The following is a 21,696-nucleotide window of genomic DNA, read 5'->3' as shown; positions in this document are numbered from 1 at the left end:
ATATATGTATATTTACAAGAAATTAGTGAGCATCCCATTCCTATTTACTGAAAAATTTAAATTTGTTCCTCGTCACCATGATCGACGTTTTATGTCCAAATCTCCAAGACTACATCAAAAATGTCAGTGAAAACTTTTTAATGGAATCAGGAAATAACGAAATGCAAATATCTAAATCTCCATATATACGACCTGGCTTGTTAATCATAATTAACGCCCGGGTTATGTTTATATTTATGAAAACATTAACACCAACACTGCTGTAATAATTAATACGTATAAAAAATTGAATTTATTGAAGTGGAGTTACTGTTTTTAATTTTTTAACATTCAAGCCATTTTTGTCCCACATTTATAATTCTCCCTGTGATTAACATCAACACAACCTATTCAAGGAATAAATTTAAAAATTTCATAATATGCACTTTCTGAAAAAAATTAAAATAAAATTTTTAAATTAGGTTTTGAGAAATGTTATCATTTGACATAATTTCAGTTATGACTTATACCATCGTTCAAGTTAATAAATATAATGTTTGAGGTTGATAAAATATTTTAAAATAACCAAATAAGGTTGTGCCCTTTTCCTTTTAAAAGCTATTCAAGATTGCATTTCTGGACTTTGTTCACAATAAGCATAAATGACACTTACACCACTCTCACTATAACCACCTCGTATGGCCCTATAAATTTGAAAATTTCAGAATATTCAGTTGCTGAAAAAATTAAAAGAAAATTTTTAAATTATGTTTTAAGAAATGCTAATTATGTTAACATAGTGTAGCAGATCATATGAAAGGATATGTAATATAAATGACACCTATGCCATACCTCTAGTTAAACTAAGAAAGCTTCTGCAGCAATTTCAAATCTCTATTATGAGAAGTTAACTTAATTAAGAACTAGTGAGAGGACTTCACTTTCACTTTCGAGGACTTTCACACACACTTCACAGTTTTTCAAATCTACGCCAACAACATCTGAGCAAAATTTGAAGAAAATCTGAGATGATAAGATTCAAAAGTGCTGAGTTGACTTTGGCCCATACTTAATTTGGCTATAGTATAGTCCAAATTAATACTGTTTACAAATTTTTTTTTAAACATGTTTTTCTACAGTTGTTTGAAGATAAAGTGCATATTATGTGCGCATCGTACAACTTATACTTACTCCCTACACATAAGTCTCCAAATTGTGTATAGGTTGTTGGGCTCGTGTTGAAGTTATCACTTTCTTATGATTAAAAAAAAATCTATAAACCAGGAAGGAGAAAATTATGAATTATTATTTATTAATCATAGCATTAATTATCGAAACGTCGGCATAAAATAAATAAATATGGTTTTGTTTATTTATGTTGTTCTTTGCTGACCGCACACCCCGACAAACTTCTCCAATTATTTTAATCTTCTAATTTTGAGACCATTTATGAGACCTTCATAGCTCTATAATTCAAAACCGAGTAAACAAACCTCAATAAAATTTCACATTTTTTCAAGTCTTATACCAATTAAAGAACTGTGCCAAATCTTGAGAAAATCTGAGAAGGTAAGGTCCAAATTTAAGTTGAGTTCAATCGACAAAATGACTAAATCTAATAATTTTGCAATTAGCCAGCATTTAGTTAATTGATTGCTATGATAATTCGTATCAGATTTTAATTGATTTTCGGCATACTTTTTATGTAAAAAGGAGAATAATATCGTAGCATAAGCGGACTGTTCGCAAGACGTAACAACCCCCAAGGCATTACGCAATCCTGAGAGAAGACATCAGAGTCCCTTTCATTTGAAACAATAGAGGACTAGCTAACTCCCGTTCTCAGGGTGAGGCTATTACTTCATCGTCGGGAAAAAAATAAGTTCTCGGAAGCGTGTAACCTTATGTATACAGGAGGAAACTCAATTAACATCGGATGATGAGATAATCAGCAGAACACACATCAAATGAATCAAATAACAAAGTCCATTTCAGGATCTTGCCATATATTTTCAATTTTTGACTTGTAGGTAAATCTTTTATGCTAAAACGTTTAAGTTTCCAAGGTGTGATAATATTTAAAAAATTATAATATTAAAATCTGCAACACTACAACAAATAAAGAATCAGAGGTTCAATACTCCGCAAGGAACTGTTTCTTGAACAACGGTTGTGCAAAAAGATATTTTGTTCAATGTAACGCTCAACCACTTGATATTTTTCCCAATTGAGGGTGCCCACCTTATAGGATGGATTGCCCTTGGATGGCTCCCTAACCTACAGGATTGACTCACGACACAGATCAAATCTAAGTTCCCAGAGCTAGTTGCACAGCGCCTTAGTCATTGATCTCCCCATAATACACGATATCATATTACTAAGAGATGTAATAATTTTGTAATTGAGAGTCCCATTAAAGGAAAAAATGTAAGTAATAAAAGTTAAGAATAATATCCATAATTTATAACTGTACCTAAATATAAAATTCTGTTATCGTGATAAAAATTAATAATAATAATTTTATCTATAATATAAACACTTTCTTGAGACTGGTTAATATTGTTTAAATAATTTAAAAAATTTATCCGTTCTAGTTTCAAAACATTTTTTATTTCTTTATAAGTCCGACGTTTCGGCCAATCGGGCCATCCTCAAGGACAATCTTAATACAATTTTAGAACCACATCATTAAAAAACAACTTCATGCTGGCTATTATGCCCAGGTCATTTATATCAGTCCACATATTACCCTAATTAGTTAAATGTTCTTAAATCATTAAAAATAAAAAATATTTATCACAGACAACCTTCTTTGTTGTTTCTGATAAATTTTAACAAAGAAGGTAGACTGTGATAAATGTTTTTAATTTTTAATGTAACATAAACATTTGACTAATAAGAGAAATTTGTGGACTAATATAACCTGGGCAGGATAGCCAGCATGAAGTTTTTTTTTAAAATGATTTGGTTCTAAAAAAAAGTTTTGAAACTAAAATGGATAAATTTTTTTAATTATTTAAACAAATTTAAATAATAATATAGTCTAGGAGCATGTGAGAAAAAAATGTGGCTTGTTTCATATTGACTTTGGGAATGAAAAATGCAAAAATCATGCCAAGTCTGTCATTTTAAATCCGTTGAAAAAAAAAGAAACAACGGCAGGCTCAGTACATCATAGTCCCTAATTGGAAGCAAGAACATGAGCGTATAAACGCAAATTGTCAGGTAGATTTGATTTTTGATATTTTTTTTGGAATTGAAAATATAACTTTTTATCCTCCGCTGGGACTAGAAGTGTATTTTATTAAAAAAAAAAAAATTAGTATTAGTTTTTACTCCTCACTAGATATTTCGGAAAAAGAAAAGTGTACCATGACAAAAAAAAACAAAAACTATGCATACCTTTTTAAAGTAAAATATATTTTTAAAAATTTAACGATATCCGATAGTGTTTTCCAAAAACAATAAATCATCATTTTATGAGTTTATTTTAACATACATGGAAATTGTTATTCATACGAAAAAGATCATTTCAACCTAGCTTTATTCTGAGTACTCACTAATGTCTGTATGCCTAATAGTTCTTGAACTATCAAACTTCTCTAATGATGATGTTATATGTTAAAGTCGACTGGTAAAAATGTAACAGAATGTCAAAATCTTGTAAAAATGTAATAGACAAAAAGAAACACATTTTAATTACATGAAAATTATTGATAGCTGATTATCAATATAGTTATTTTTATGACTCAAGATCAGCATACAAAATATCTTATAATCTATATTGTACTATTATTTTATATTAGATTATTACATTGTAATACATTCATCGAAAATGAATTTTCATAAGAACAGTTAAATATCCCAAGAACTATAAGATGTATTAAGATACATTTAACGTAGTTTCATAGTGATCTTCCTTAAGGGAAAGAGATATTCATAATGTTTGCTAAAATAACGTCACAAAATGGCGATTTATACATTTCCGTAAAAACAAATACCTATCCAATTTTTGGAAAAAGGTTTATCTAAGAAACTTTCAAGACAGAGCTCAATAATGGCATAAATTTTAGCAAATTTACTTTTCTTTAATATAGCTATGTGTATTATTTTTCGTACAGTAGATAGTGTACAATATTGAGCATAGATTGTAATATATAGCAATATAGTATATGCTATTACACTCATGAAGTGTATAAACATTTTACATAACAATACTTCACTGTTTAAAGAGTTTGATAAGATTAGTGAAATTATAGAAGCCATACAAACATGTGCATAGTAAGCAGGTCAGTAACAGGTGTGATCAACTTTTATTTAAAATAAACTAAAGAACCTAACCCTATTGAATATTTTTAGATGGTTTATTTTAGTTTTCATGTTAAAAAATATATATTCGGTTCTATTGAAATGAGATGTATGATACAGAGAGGAATTTGAGTGGATCAAAAGTTTTTTCAAGGTCCAATGGTAATATAAGGCAATAAAATTATTGGGTAGAGGCATCACATTTTTGTCCTTGTTTGAAATAGTTACATATATTTTTATTATATACATTAAAATAATTAATAAATAATAAATTGGGAACTTAAGTCTTTTCGTACAGCAAGTAGAAACCAATTTCATCAATATCATTTAATTACATATAAATGGAATATGGTCTGGGTGCGGTCAAATAAAATACAAATACTCATTGGTAATTACTAATTATTACGTAACTATTAATTATCAGTAACTATTTTAATTGAGCCAACATTTCGCCCCACGTTGCAAGGCTTCGCCAGGGATAAAAAAAAATACACTAAACATAAGTAAAAAAGTAAATGGGAAATTACAAGGGTATACAATGAAACGTAAAAATTAAATGAGAAAAATAAAAGGTTATAAGCTTTTGTTTTATTTTATAAATTCTCAACGCATGCTTAATTTAATTATATTTTATTGTTACTATCATTTATTTTTCTTTTATATTTATGTATCTTATTTTTAATTTATATTCATATGTTACCAGCTTAAGTACACTTACATTAATTATTTTATTATTATTTTGTCTATTATATAATTTACTCCTCTGTTCCCCTATTTATTTGGTATATTGTATTTCTTTATCATTTATATTTATTGTATCCCATTCTTTTAACTTTATTTCTTCTGTGTTTTCTATCCGTGTACATTTATAATTTTTTTTTTGTTAAATATATCTTCTCTTCCTGGTATGTATCTCAACATTTATTGTTTACCTAATTTATTAATTAATAATTTATAAAATTATTTTCAAATGTAACATACTTAACTGCCAATCCCCACTCCTCCCAATACAAACGGTTCACTCAGACTTTGACTTCTGTTTCGTTCATTTTCTTCCTTTATTCTTATCCCCCTTTTTCATCTCTTGGTTTGCACATTCTTTTATATTTCTTCGTTTGATCTGTCACTATTTCCGTTTTCATTTATTGTTTATATCCTTTTATATTTCTTATTTAATTTTTACGTTTCATTGTATACCCTTATAATTTTCTATTTACTTTTTTACATATGTTAAGTGTTTGTATCTTTTTTAGCCCTGACGAAGCCCTGCAATGTGGGGCGAAACGTTGGCTCAATTAAAATAGTTATTACGATTTGAGTTTTATTTGACCGCACCCGGACCATATTCCATTTATATCATTACACACGGTCAATCAGCTATCTTCCAATAATTTAATTAGCTATAAATAATGACAAAACAGAGAGATTAACTTTCCTTATATGTACTTGTATTACTTTGTTAAAGCTAAGATGCCTCGTAAAAAAAATAATGTTATAAAATCAATATAACATTATAGTGACATTTCGTCTCGACCATCGTTTCATAGAATAGGTATACACTTTTTTCAGACTTAGAAAATCCTTTCGAGATGTCTTCAGAATGATCTATACAATTTTATTGTTTTATAGAGAGTAATGTTTTTTTTTTGTTTTTTTTTGCAGTTAACAAATGTAATTTGTTGTAACAATGTAACAAAAGCTAACACAACGATTCGGTAATAACTAAGCTAATAGGTGTATATTTCTACTGTTCAGTTAAAAAATTATTTTGCATTAAATTTTAATGAAATTAATTATAAATATATACTTATGGAAATGGTTTAAAAATAAAAACTAATCAATGTTTTTTATCAATAATTTACTGTTAGTTATTAGCTTTATCATAACTCTCCTTTGGTCATCAAGACATTAATTTATACCTAGTTAGAGTATTTATGATTATTTGCTCGCATCTGTGAGAAATATAACACATACAAGCTTCTTTGATTAATCTCTTATTTCAGAAAGTCCAAAATTACCAATGTATGTATTTTTTTACGCTCAAGCTCTTTGAAAGTGGAGTGGGTGTGATGTACAAGTTAAAATTTTATGAATACGATTTTTTTTTCAGACTATGCCTGAACTAAATTTCAGGTAAGTAAAAGTAAGACAATGAAATTATCAATAATTATTTATTCAATTCTAAATCATATATTCGGTTCAGGCACACGCGACGATAGCAAAAATGAATTGTATCAGTAGAATTGTCACTTGATATTGGTTACTCATCCACTCATTTGCTCTAGAATTTAAAAATTTCTATTTTTGAATAAACCGTGACTTTTTCAATCTTCAAACATTCAAATTGTGATTTAGAAACATTACACAATTATGTAACAGTAATGGAGAGAATTAAACAATTTAATTGTTCTTTAACGGTTTAATACATGGAACTATCAATCTCAAGTCTTACTATAAGATTTAGACAAAGCTACTAAAATGTTTTAAATTGAAGAAAAATTAGTTCAGAAGAGTAATAATGAATACAGATAAATGAAACTGATTTACAAAATAAATAAAATAACTTAATTTATTTATCACATATTTTTTTGGTGAAACATTTTATTGAAAATATCCACATTTTTTTTTTATAGGAGACCTTTAGTCCAACAATTTGTCTCTAAATATTTAAAACATTGAAAAATTTCATAAAACTAATCCCTCCTCCCATCTTTCTTTTTTTGGGGAACCATTAATGAAGGGATTCCTAACTGGCTAAACGGTTACCTAAAGCCTCGGAAAATTAAATCTATTTTGAGCTCCTTCAATGCTTTGTTTCGAACAAGGCAGTTCTCGGAAAGAAATAATTGGAAACAAAAGGAACAACAGCAGAACTCTAGTGAACTCATCTTTAATTAAGAGATTTCTAGAGTCTAAAATTGTTTAATAAGATACTTGAAACTCCGTTTTACAGAGGAAAGGCACGATAGTAAGGACTTCGCTAACCTTATAAAACGGAAATTAACTGCTAAATAAGAACCAGAGGAAAAGTTAAATAAGTTAAAGGGGAAAATTTGCAGAGGGAAAAGCAGGCAGTTACTGGAGGAATTTTAAGCTGGCGCCCATTTCAAGGCTCTTAACTGAATAATTTCCACAACAATAGAAACGTCAAGATCATACTCGTTATTTTAGTAACACATGTACAAAATAATATGCGACGAGAGAGCCCGGAAGAACCACTTGATGATTGAGATGACATAATAAATGCTACAGAAAATATCCCTTAGAAAACGACAGAGCTTGGTAACAGGTTGGGCGATATCTCAACTAGCGCCAGGGCAGGAAGAGAAAACGCCGAAGAAAGTGGAAGCAGCAATCCACTCACTTCCGAGCCGACGTTTATCAACCCGCGGCACGTCTTGCATAGATTACCTCAAGAGTAAGGACTTCATCCTGTACCGATACCAAATTCGCCATAAAATGGTACCAAACGGTACTCCAAATGAAGACAGCAGAGGAAGAAGAAATCCGTCTTCTTCAGGGGGGCAAAGTTCACCTCGGAAATACTTAATCTTTGACCTTTACTTTCTTTGAACTCATTTTTCTTCTTTTCCAAACAATATCAGAAACCGTCGTTACAAAAAAAAAAAAAAAAATAATAATACAATTACCTCGTTTGAGCGTTGTGGTCTTCAAATGCCATAGATTTTTTTATTTTTCTATATTACTCATTTCTAATACGATTGGGAATTGAATAGAGATGAGAGAAATGAAGCAGAGGATCGAAAAATATGGATGAATTTGAATTTGTGGTACCACAAATCTAATACTACTTAAAATGGATTTATTCATATTTATTGCAGCGTAAAAATATTAATTCTAAGTCAACAAAGAGCGAAGAGATTTATATATGTTGAGCACTGAATGAAAAATTAGTTCCACCATTTTTTTTTATTTATTTAAATTTAAAAAATATTTTCCTATATATTGATGCAAAAATAATTTTATTTTATTTTTGTAAAAAAAAAAATCAAAATGACAGCGGCTAATAAACGCATTTTGCACGCTAAGATTTTTCTAGGCATTTAATAAGTAAAAAATACATAATGAGAACTACATTTATTGCAGTAATTAGTTTTAACTATTTAACCACAGTTCAAATTGGTTTCTAAAATATTTAATATTAAAAAAATTCATCAAAACTTGTTAATTTTAATTTTGGTTTTCTTCATAACACTATATTCGGCGAAAATTGTTGCAATGATTTAAAAATTATAATTATGTATTGGTAAAAATAAGAAATAGAAGATATTTGAAAAAAAAATTATTTGAAAGAGGAAAACGTATAAGAGGGTGACGACAAATGGTCATAGAAAATGTTTAAAATGTTAAAAAATACGTTACAAAGATGACGATATTACGAAAGTTAACGTATCTTAAAGTTATTTGGATGGATGAATAAAATGGAAATTAAAAATATTAACTTATAAAAAAGAGGGAAAAAGTACAAAAGGACCACGACAGATGGTATTAAAAAAAATAAATGATTTAAAATAAATCTTTGTTATTTACTTAACACACCCCCGAACCATCTTCTCTTCATAATAAAATTCTAAATCAAATTAAAATATCAGAAGAAGAAATACTAAAAATATCTTACATAAATATTTTAGAACATCCTGAATTATTATTTTATATTTAAATGAATTCTTTTGAATGAAAAAAAAAATAAATATATTTAAATAATATTTTCAAAAATTACACCTTAAAACGTTGAGGAGGTCACACAAGACTGACCCAATTCTCTCAGACACAGTGAGATTCGGATCACAAAGGAGTCCATTAAATAAATCTTAATCCATCCGCTAAGATTAGAAATAGGTGGCCAAATAAAGATAGAATGTAATGTGAAATGCTTCCCACAATTCGTGGTTCTTGATTGGCCCAAATAAATTTAAGGTTAGACACAGTAAGATTGCTTTTAATTTAACACTCGATTTCAAAAATATTATTTTATATCGTATTTTGTAGTTTGAATGTTTGTGGTATAACTCTTATTATAGGTCTATCAGATTAATTTTAAAGTCATAAAGAACGCAAGAAGTTTGAAGACATAAATCTTTTGTTATGGGCAATCAAAGCAAAACATATATCTTTTTTTTCCCACACAATTATCCAAGTAATGGAATCAAACACAGTAAAAAATATTATATTTTGACTTATCTGTTTTACATTTACAAGTACAGACGCACACACGTAGGCAAATAACATTATATAACATAAAAAAACTAAAATAAATAAAAAATAATAATAAACTAGTTTAAATCAATGAAACAGGAACCAATATTTGTATATTGAGTAATGGAGTCATCAGAGGAAGGATGACATGCATATATCGCATATTTTATTTCTTACTTTATTATTGTTGTATACATTTTTAATATTTTAATATTTATATCGTATTTACTGTATATTAATTTTAACATAGTTTGTTGAATTTTTTCTTATTTATATTTGTTACTTAAGTATCTTTCATACGTCTTCTCATATCACAATCACTATTTTATCCATTATTCTGTTAAACGCACATTGGGTTGAAACCAAAATACGAAAAGAAAAAAGAAGAGAAGGAAAAGATAAAACAGAGAAAGGGAAAAGGAGATAAAAAAGGGAAAAAAAGATAAAAGAACCAAAGAGATGAAACAAAAAAAAAGTAAAGTTTTTCCTTCCTTTTTTTTGTTTGATCGATATTTTCTATTTATTTCACGTTTTACGCAGTTATTTTTAGAAGTTGTTCAGGAACATTCCGAATAACAGCTATAAATGTATTTTTATTTCTACAAATAAATGCAAATAATAAGAGCAGGAGAAGAATTTCAGGGATTAATAGGATTTATGTAAATTTAGAAATTAAAAATGTATGAAAAATCAGCTCCCAAATTCTACAATATCGATTAAGAAATATCAAAAGCTGAAATATTATGTAGTTGAAAAAAAAAAAAAGTTTGCAATCAGATTTACATAAACTAGTCGAAGTAATTTTCACTTTTCAGGTATATAAATAACTAGAAATACATATAATAAACAATAAATTCAATTTTATTTTATAACAAATAACATAATAAATAATTATTAAAACGATCAAAATAAATAATAATTTAAATTATTAGGAAACTGGTGTAGGTAAAGATTTCTACTGGGATTGGAAAAGTAGGTGAGCAAAAGGAAAGTCCCAGCCACGCCCATACTCGAGCTTCGCCAAGATAAGTCCTAGTGCAATTTGTGATAAAAGATTTTTTTTTTTAATTATTAGAGATAAAAATAATCTTTATGTTTTTTTTTTTTTGTCTATTTTATATTACTTACCTTTGCACTTATATGCTAACAAAATTATTTTTAAAATAGGTTTTAAATGGAGTTAAAGCCTTAGAATTGTTTGTTAATCAGCTTTTAGTTTGATAAATAAATTATTTTACATAAAACTTTGTGATGAATACCTAAATCTCATTTTTTTTTAACCTAATTCAATACCAGAATTGATTAAAGGTAATATTAAAGTAAAATTGTCTAAATTTTATTTATCTTTTATTTAAATCGTCTGAAAATGACTTATACCATTATGCAAGTTAATAAATACAATGTTTGAGATTGATAAAATATTTTAAAATAACCAAAAACAAATCGTTGAACTATTAAGGTTGTGCACTTTTCCTTTTAAAAGCTATTCCAGTTTGTATTTCTGGATTTCGTTCATAATTACCAACACTTCCACTATAACCATATAATACGGTCGTATTAATTTGAAAATTTAAAAATATTCACTTACTGCAAAAAATTATAATAAAATTCTAAATAAGGTTTTGAGAAATGTTAATTTATTTTAACCAATATAGTGTTGCAAAAAAAAAGAATCATATGAAGGGGCATGGAATTTCCTATAAAATAACTCCCATCCCATGACTATGTCTATCACTTTCCACAGCAACTCTAAAACGTGATTTCCGTTTTGTTTTTTTTATCCCATTTAACAACTCTGTAGATCAAAAATGAGTTGGCATATGTCAAATTCACAGCTTACCAAGTAAAAAAAAAATACAATAACTGAGAAAATTTTTAAAAAAATTTAAATAAGAAAAGTTTATATTTTAATTTTATAAAAATTTTTTTTTTAATCTTTAGCAAATTATGAAAAATAAAACGCTTGCCATTTTAAACATATAAATTTGAATAGAAGTTAATTGTATTTGAATTGGAGATAAGAGCAAGGCATAACACTTTCCTGTTTTCCATTTAACATTCCCTTCATTCGTACTTTTCTCCTTTGTTTTATCCGAGTTGTGAAGCCTGCATTCGTAAATGGGACTATCAAGTCTTTTGTAGAACTCACCTTTTGTCCGGAGGGGCGCATATTATCCCATCTCACAAGCTTTGTACCACCACCTCTATGTGACACATGTGTTACTCGAGACAAAAGGGAAAGTTATGATTGCTTTATGCTCTTAATTTTATTAATTAGTTATTATTAGTTTATGGTGGTTTATCATGCTCTGACAATTAAGGTTACAGTAATTAACAGGGAAGTTAGACATGAAAAGTTGCCACAGAGAGTTCCACGAAAAGTGGTGGATCTCTTTTAAAGTCCTTATATGTATTATTCCCAGATTTAAACCGAATTTGAATTTAACTATTTACGATTTCGATTCGTAATTTATAAAGCTTTTTAGCATCCTATATGTGAAGGCGCTACTATTGATAACTTATAAACTAGTTACCATTAAATTAGTTAGCGCATTCGAAAGTATTTTTAGTCATTAGGGATAAGTATAATTAACTTAAATAATTATTTATAGGTTACTTTTTACCTCTAACATGATGCATTGTTCCTTTTTTTAGAAGATATTATAAATCGCCTTCCAAAAAAAAAGAATACCTAATAAAGTGAGACTTTTGTTTTTTTAAATAAAGCATCATTTTAATTAATGAATAATACGACTTTTGATCTCTATAAATAAAAGTATTATCATCATTATTTACAATAGCAATCACAAGAATGATAATGATAAAAGATACGAGGTAAATGTAAAACAAATAAACCTCGTTTGATATAATATTCTCTTTGAAGTGTCATTTTTAACGTTCTAATTAACCAGTGAAAAGCGATGGAAAATTAATACAAAGATTGATTTGCTTTGTGTCCGACCCCTAAGTTCTGGAAATTCCAAAAATTGGTAGATCAAAGGGAAACGTTAAAAAGTCAGTAAAAGGACACTCCAATGACTTAATGAATCCTTTTTAACTTGATACAATGCTCTTCAAAACAGCAGCCAATTAAGACAATAAACTTTACTCAATTCAATCAGGATAATTATAAGTTCGAACTGATTGCGAAAAAAAGTATTAAAAACTCTAACTTCCCAATATCTTATCTCTAATATTTCGGATGGTTTAATAAATTTGAAATATTCCTTTATATATATATATATAATTGTATCCCTGTATTGTATATATTTTTAGATTTTTCACATTTTAATAACGCTTTCATCAAGCATTTTCCTGTATTTTTAGAACCTTCCAGAATTTCACAATCTTAATTTAAACCATTCCATTCTGGTCAAAAAACCATCTCTGTGGATCATAATCATTTTTTATTATGATATATCTAAAATAAACTCTTTCAATGGTATGCTAACATTTAAATGTGTTATATGAATTAAGGAATAAATATTTCTCGAATAAAGACTGCCCAGTTGGAGCATTCAAAACATTCTCCAGAAAACCATGCAAATTATGACCTCCAAAAAAGTTGTTAAACATTACTTAACTCCCAAGACAAACATCAAAAAATAGTCCATGGTTATAAGATAACACCTTCATAAAATCCAATAATTTTAAATAACATATATTGTTGAGCTTACATTGATGCTAACTTACACAAGACAAAAAAAAAAATCATTGAATGAGTTCCTTCGAAGCATCATCTGTAGAATCACAGAAGGGCCGTAAAAAAATCGTGTTATTTCAGTCCAATTTTTTATTACTTTTATGGAAAAATATACAGTTAAGGGTCAAAATTGATGGACCTGCCATTTATGGTTAGGGGGATAAAAAATGGCCGCTGTTCCCAAAAATACATTGCTGAGTAAATAAAGCTTTATTTTTGGTCAAAATGTTGTTTTATGTAAATACAATACCTAGGTAACTATTATATATTAACAGCCGTTTATAACGACTCAGAAAAAATTTAGTTGAATACACTATAGAGAAACTTATAAAACGTAATATCTAAGGGGTGGTAACTTTTATGATATTCACCAAAATATTGATTTCTCGGTGTTTGGAAAAAACTTTGGACTTATGATAAATCATATCTCAGGGATCATTAAACGTAAGGTGCTCTATTAAAGCTCATATTTTATGAATTTTAGTCTACTTTAAATGATACTTATATGAAGTTATTTAGTGTTGCGTGTAATTTAAAGGATACGTAGCGCCGAACACAAAATTAGCAAATACTTCAGAATTTTTCTCGAATAAAATAATTCAAAATTTCCTCGTTAATGACATTTCCTGTATTCTTTAAGTAGTTTAGTAGCAAAATTTTGCTGAAAGAAAAAACACACAATTCTTAATTTTTAACTTAAAATAATTGAAAAATATAGTTTTTTTTAGATCTTCTGGAACAGCCGCCATTTTATATAGGTTGGGAGTCTTTTTTTCTTCTTACTTTTTTTCCACATTTGAGCTCTTGGACTATCTTTCTTATTATTCTTCTTTTTCAAGCCCCATACACCCAACTGACAAAAGCAATAATTAAATTAATAAAACCAGATTTGGGTAGAATGAAAAATGAGATATTAAGTAAGACATTTTTCAAAAAGTCCTCAGCTATACAAGTATAGGGGGATATGTAAAACAAGTAAAAGAGGAGCTGAGTAGACTAAAAACATCGGATAGAGAGCATTTTGGGAATAAACTAAAAGAGGTTGAAGTTCTTGTGGGAAAGAAGGAGAGACGAGGAAGATAATAGATTGAAGAAGAGCGGGAGGAACACTCCAGGCGAATGGAAGGGTATTGGAATAGGAGGAAGGCAAAAGGTGTGAGGATTAATCGAAAATGATATTCGATTGGTCTCTGCTGGCTGGTTCGTGAAAAAAAACCCAACAAAAACAGACAATAAATATTTATATTTGTTTATGCTATAAAAAAATAATTTTTGTTAGTCTAAGACTTTTATTTTATCAATAATTAAAATATTTATTGCACAGATTTAATAATGAATTTTTTAGTCCTATTATTAGTCTTCGAAATACATCGTTCAAAGTTCAAGGCATCTTTTTGAAAAATTAATGTGACTGAATTTAAAACATAAGGTAGTCATTAGGAAGCTAGTTAGATTATCTATAACTTTTATTCTATTAATTTTTGGATTATATTAATCGTAAGGCATTAAAGAGCAAACTTACATATTTATCCTTTAAGGACATTTCATACAACGATTGTAGAGTCTAGATACAAATTGAACTATATTCTGATAGAAAAGAACGTGTATTATTTTACTTAAAATAATTTTTTTTTTTGTAACTCCTGGAACATCCACCATTTTTATTTCCCCTTAAAATGGTTGGCATCAATATTTCGTTTTCATTGAAGTAATCAAACGTTAGGGTGAAACAATTTATTTTATGAATATTTTTAAAAACCGCTCCACAAGAAATCGTGGTATGTTTATTAGATAAATGTTCACTACGTAAAAATCGTTCTAGAGTGCTAATTAACTTATAATAATAGACGTTGATTAACTCTGAGAGGTCGTATATAATAAAACAAAAAATCAATTAAAATAGACCAATCCGTTCTAAAATACGAATGAAAACTTAAGAGAATTTTTGGAGACTAATTTACTTGAACAATATTACAAGCAGTGCGATAAGAAAAGTCTGCACTTCTCCACAATGTGTGGAATTGTCTTAAAGAGACTGTCTCTATTGATGTGAGATGTGCTATCTCTATTTAGGATTAAATGGAAGGCATATAAATTTAAAAAATAACTGTAGTTATTTGATTTTTAGTGATTCGTGGACTAGTGTTACTTACCAAATGTTACCTACATACGCCAATACGCAACAAAAATAATATTACAGAATCAGTATGTAACGGTATGCAATGCTAACAGAAATTATGAAAATTAACTTTTTGATAATTCAAATATTTTAACATTATCATAAAACTGATTTTTGTTAGTATTTATGATATATTATTCACTTTAAATTTATCTGTCTCCTTATATGAAAAAAAAAAATATATATATATATTTGAATCTAAGCGCATATCCTTTTTTATTTATTAAAAAGTACTATCAGAATTTTCATCATGTTCAGTTCATCAGTTGAGTAAAAATAATAAATACAAATATATATTTCGAGATAATTTCAACGACAAAATTATACTTTTTCCTTTCTTTTTCTTTTAAATGTATTATAATCCAAAAAATGTTAAATATAATCCAAAGCAACTTTTTCATTAGACGCCTCATACAAAATTTTAAATTACGTTTTTAGCTAAATAGAAACATAGAAAACTTCTAGACCAAATGATATTTATCGACTACGAAAAAGATAAATATAAGATAGCATCGCTGTACCTTCTAGTGAGGTGAAAAAAAGAGTTGGTTTAAAAATACATCAGCCCCAGGGGTGGATAGGCCTGCACGTGTTAGAAATATGTGAGGAAATCCACCCCTGGAACGGCCGGCCTCAATGCCATAAATAGGGGCGGTCAAGAGCTGGAGGAAAAGGGACCTGTCAGTTCGGCATATTTTTATAACCCATAAAGTTAAATGTCACAATTTATGTCTCATATCACGTTTATAGGCTAGAGCTACATGTTGTAAAAACTGGAATCAGGTGATAATTATTTTGTAAGGATGTATTCTTACTTTTATATCGCAATAATTTTGAAGAGATCTTGAAGATAATTTAGTGGCAATAAAAGAAAAGCGAATAGTATCGCGGGTTCCATGGATCATTGAGTAGCATGAGTAGCATAGTAACATGAACGAAGATGTAACATGACCGAACTGTGCGTATAAGAACTACAAAGTAGAAGAAATTGTATTTTTTGTTTCATAATGGGGATTATTACTAATAGAGACCAGATTCTCTAATTTTCAGAGGTAAATGAAACACCCATATATATTCCAAATTTATAGCAATACAACAATTGAAGACAATACATATTAAAAAATTTATTCATTTAATTTTTTTTATCATAGAGCCCGTTCACAACATATTTACAAATATATAAATTAAATGATAACAAAATAAAAAGGAAAAAAAAATAAAACTTTAAGTAAGATAATATCATAAACATAATTATTCCTCTTTACAACATTTACATTCAGCCTGCGGAACTCCGCAAGCTCATCTCCACTTGTGGAGGTAAAGGTAGGACTCCGGAAGATCCCGGCGCTTCTTTCTCTACCACGCCACTCATATTAAAAGCCAATGGAGGATAAGTAAGGGCGCTAGCCGCAGACGCTCTAGACTAGAGTGAAGAATCTGGCCATTGCCAGAACTCCAATACAATAATTTATAATATGTTTCTTGGCCATTTAGAGGATTGTAGAGATGGTTAATTCTAGACAGGGATTAGAATGATGAGTGAGTTTCTCATTTAATGTGATGAATTTGGATTTAATAAGGTCTGATACAAATGGGATATTAAGTTCATGATGTAGGGTGTTGTTGGTTATATAGTAAGAAGCACAGACTATTGTTGAAATGACTTAGGATTGAAACTATTGAACCTTTCTTCAGTTATAGTCCATAAGTCCAAATAGGTTTTATTAATGTTTTGTAAAGTAGTAATTTGTTGTCTACCGAAAGCAGCGATTTTCTGTTTAGCAGTCCATATAACTGTCCAAATCCTCGTCTTGAGTTTTTGTCTTTTAAATCCCAAAATGTGGTTTCTACGTTATTATTTTCACATCCAAAAGCAAAAACAATATAACTTGTAAATAGTTTTCAAAAGAAATATTTAAATATTTTTAAAGATCTATGCGTACATTATAAATAAATCTTTCCTAGAATTATCCTTTATATTTATAAATTACTAGCCGGTTTTATTCATTCACTTATTCTTTCTTAAATTTTTTCTTAAGAAAGAATAAAAAACTTACTTGATCAGGTAGAAATATTATTAGTTGTAAATACTGTGTCAATCTAGGAATGCAAATATAGTTTTTACATTTTAAAAGAAGCTATAATGTAGAGTGGGATCATATTCCAATGCTGCAACTTCTTATGATATCGTATGATAACTCAAATCAATACTGCTTATGGTTGAAGTATTATGAAATGTTACGAATTACTTTACTTTTGAGTACTATCTTAAATAGCACAGGCTATACGAGTTAACATCTTAAGAAACGTAGTAAAACCTTTGTGGTGGAATGGAGGTGGCATTAAGAAGGTACGTACCTGTAAGAAAAGGACCTGCGGAGGACGACACGGACGGGCGACATGAGACCAGTACGGCACAGAGGTTGGCCGCGATTTAATGTGAAATCAATTTGGATCGGGGGGGCTCCGTGACATGAGAAAGTCCTACCGAAACAGTGAAAGCAACGGTACGGAGCTTTCTGCCTCCACCGTGCCAAGTACTCTCTGCCTTACGCATTCTTATACAATCCTTTCTCTTTCTTGGCTGAATAATAAGTAAACATGCAATGCAACTCCTGTAATCCGAATCCCTAAAAAAAAAAAAAAAAAAATCGACACTAGGGAAGTTAAATCGATTGAAGATACTATCCGAACATCTATGTCGACATTCAATGCAGAATAAAGTTGACAAAGGATGACACCCAAGTCTGGTTTCAATAATAATCAACAGACCTTGGATGTAGAATTGAGGAGGAGAATTTTCAAACCTATTTGATTCTGAAAAGGTAAATGATACGCTTATATTATTCCAACTGAAATAGGAGCACTGGTGCATTCTATGATAGGAATTCACTGGTACTACTGCTGCCTTTACAAGAGCACGATGATATTTTTACACCGTGAACACCTAGTTCACTTCTTGTCAGAACAATGGACATTATTCGAGGTTTTATCTATAAACATCGAATTCTACTGATAGATATAATTCCTACTAATTTTATCAATAATAAATCCATTAAAACTAATTTAAACTTCTGAAGTTTGAGATAATGGCTTGGGGGATTAATATCACGCCATTTTCTAATTTCAGGCACTTTTAAAATATTGCTTCCCGTTTTAAGCAAATATTTCAAAACTGATATATTACCGTCGCTTTGAGAGGTCTTAGTGATTGTAATCGTAACTATATATCAATAAAGAGGATTAGAAAATAAAAAAAAAGAAGGTCTTAGTGAACCAGCGGAACGGACACTCTCCGTTCCAATAAACCACTAGCGTAAGCAAACCAAGTTACAACCTTCATTGGACCCCTCGCCTAACCTTATAATGCCAAAAGGCAATCCAAGGTATCCTACACACCCAGCTATACATATAGCATACCTCCTACATGTACGGTGCAAATACCCACTAAAATCTTGACAGGAGAGTATGAAAAAATATTTTTCTTACCCCCCTGACGAAATAAGATAGGGATATATAGGAGTTATATGTATATCTGAATTAAAAACTACCAGATATACATATAACTCCTATTTGAATGTATTCAATAACTTATTTCATCAGGAGGGTACGAAAAGAGGTCTTAGTGGATTGGTTTGCGATCAGGATTGCCTTTTTTGTTTGTCGTTATCTCGTCTTGTGAGCCTCAATTTTGAAGATCTCCTATCTCCCCACTCCAATAATCCGCAACCCACCTTTGATCCGTTAACAAATTAAAATAATTTATCATTAGATAGCAATAAAAAAATAAATAAAGGCACCAAAGTCATAGCAGTAGAGTTTATAAAAACTAATATATAGATTTAAAAAACAAAAAAATAGTTAAAAGAAATAATTAATTAAATGAATAAATACATTAAAACACAAACAAACAGGTTAAAAAGCTAAAAAAAAAAATCCCTTTTTTCTTTTATTGCCTGATATCACCATCATCCAAAAGTCATCGTTATTTCGAAATAGAAATCAATGAAAGCTGTAGATAGAAGTGGCAGTCGATTCTCAAAACATGGTGTGAGCTCTTACACAATATCGATGAACTAATGGACTCGTTACGAATGCAAATTTGAATGACAAACAAGATTGGTGTTTGTTCTATACGTGGGCGCCAGTGTTTGAACACCAGAGGCAGAAACATTTCCAACAGGTTGGCATCTGGATTACTGTGTGTCGGCTAGGGGAGGCTCCAGGAGTAAGCAATTGACAGTTCGGAGGTAGCATTGAGACATTATTAACTGGGACGGTTAGACATTATTTAACTTATCTTTTATTTTTAAACTTTATTACGCAAATTTTATTAAACCTCTATTAATAATATTGTGCATAGGATTCTCATAAAAATAATTTTGATTCCCTCAGATTAATTTTAGAATATTCTTAAATGCGTGCTCGACCGTCATTCGTTATATATCACTAATTATTAATTCGGGTGTCCACATCTCACTCAGTCTCCACTGGCTTCCAATACCTGTTGGAACAAAAGCGCTGGGATCACTTGGAGCCTTGCTTTCCTTCCTCCACATGAGAGCGGAAAAACTAGTTATCTAACCTTAACTAGTTAGGATGCAAATATTGTGTATATATATATATGATAATTCCATAATATAGGTAATATAGATACTGCAATCAAGAGCGATGGTTTTTGACAAATGAGTTGTCATAAAACGCAGGGAATGGAGAATGGAGGAATCCCAAAACCGATTCATAAAAAGTTTAGGTAATTTTAAAAGTCTGACGTTGGTAATCGGCAGATCAAGACGAGATAAATGAGGTTTATAATATTTCATATCCGGCCCTGTGTTTGGAACCTCTAAAATTTAACGTTTTCGAGATAACACACGATAAAATCGTACTTAACCATCCTAATTTTAGCGTTAGCTTACCAGGCGCCATAGAATACTTATCATTAGGGATGAGATTTTTATGTGATAAAAAAGCAAAAATACGTTTTAAAATAAATTTTATTTTTACATAAATATTTTACAAAAAAAAAGAAATATTTAATATAAAATATAGTAACATTTGTTATTAAAAATTGAACTAAAAAATACTAAATAAAACAAAAATTCCGTATTCAGCTTTTTAATTATTTTCACATTTTCGAATCACTTCATATGGATTCTAATTTTTATTAACGAATTTTTTTTATTAAAAAAAACAAAAAACATTGAAATACAGTTATAAATATCATTAAATAAAAAAATAATACAGAAGTGAAACTTCTGGAAATGAAATAATGTATTAATAATGATATTTATTTTACAATAAGATAGCTATTAATTTTATTAGCTTATTTGAAGATAATTGTTCAATAATATTTTATTTGATTATACAATTCATTCGTGAAATAATAGATTACATTATTATTAGTAAATGATGACATGACTGACATTCGATAGCTAAAATAAGAAATGCAAACATTTAAATGACTGTTTTAAATATGTCTTGTAAATATTGTGTCAACTGATATAATACATGATGGTGAGTTCATCATTGTTAAAAGTAATTTACGTTGTAGAAAAACTATTAATTGTTTAGACTGTTTACAAAAAAATATTAACTAAATTTACCTTTTAGTTTAGAACGGCAACAAAATGTTTAGGCTAGAAAAACAAAAATGGCTAGCGATCACGTGTTTACTCCAACAACAATAAAAGTTTAAACTTTTTGTGGTTTTTGGCGCCTTACTCTGCAAACAATCTTTTTCTACTTTTGCCTTTCTAACTTGGTGTAGCATGAACAAACAATTTTGAATTATAGCTCACTACAAAGAGGATGAAATACTGAACATTTCTTTCACTTACAGTATGTTAGTCCAATATTTAGTTTTTAGGATATTTTAATTTAAATGTCTAAAAACTCGTTATGATTCCATTTATTTCCACTTCATAGCGTCAACATATAATTTTGAATAATCGCTTACTAAAACGAAATTAGTTATAGAATAATAATAATAATAATAATTAGAATAGAACAACCATTTCCTAAGTCAATTCCAGGACGAATGTTTATATTGTAACAGAAGAATACATGCTCAAAGGAGGTCACCCAATCGGATTTTTGAGCTATTTTAACCTCCTACTCTCCGACTACAATTTGAAATTTTTCTGCTACAAATTTACCAGCGTTGAACCCCCCTCCCCAACACTGCCGTTTCATACCTCCCGTCACGTAATCAATTTACTCTCATATATTTTTTTTTTTCTTGAGTTGTAGAATTTCAGTAAGGAAGTATCGCTTCAAAAATTTCTATTTGAACTTATATTATTTTTTG

At 29.1% G+C, this 21,696-nt stretch overlaps 1 protein-coding gene across 2 annotated transcripts in view; it reads right to left on the bottom strand.

The window, feature by feature from the left end:
* The window catches only part of LOC106678690 (uncharacterized), a 350,298-nt gene that overhangs the window by 117,864 nt on the left and 210,738 nt on the right, over positions 1–21,696 (bottom strand). The window contains exon 1 of one of the 2 annotated variants that reach the window (XM_014417394.2): positions 17,745–17,847. The exons of the other annotated variant lie outside the window; for it this stretch is intronic. Coding sequence (XP_014272880.1) covers positions 17,745–17,788 — 44 coding nt within the window. The 5' untranslated portion in view covers positions 17,789–17,847. Of the gene's footprint in view, positions 1–17,744; positions 17,848–21,696 lie in introns of those variants that run through there. 2 annotated transcript variants of the gene reach the window in all.

This window comes from Halyomorpha halys, unplaced genomic scaffold (assembly GCF_000696795.3).
Source record: "Halyomorpha halys isolate HHAL.00 unplaced genomic scaffold, Hhal_1.1 Scaffold155.1, whole genome shotgun sequence".
Lineage (NCBI taxonomy): Eukaryota > Metazoa > Arthropoda > Insecta > Hemiptera > Pentatomidae > Halyomorpha > Halyomorpha halys.
Note: the sequence above shows the minus strand (reverse complement) of the source record. Positions and strands in the feature narration are given on the sequence as shown.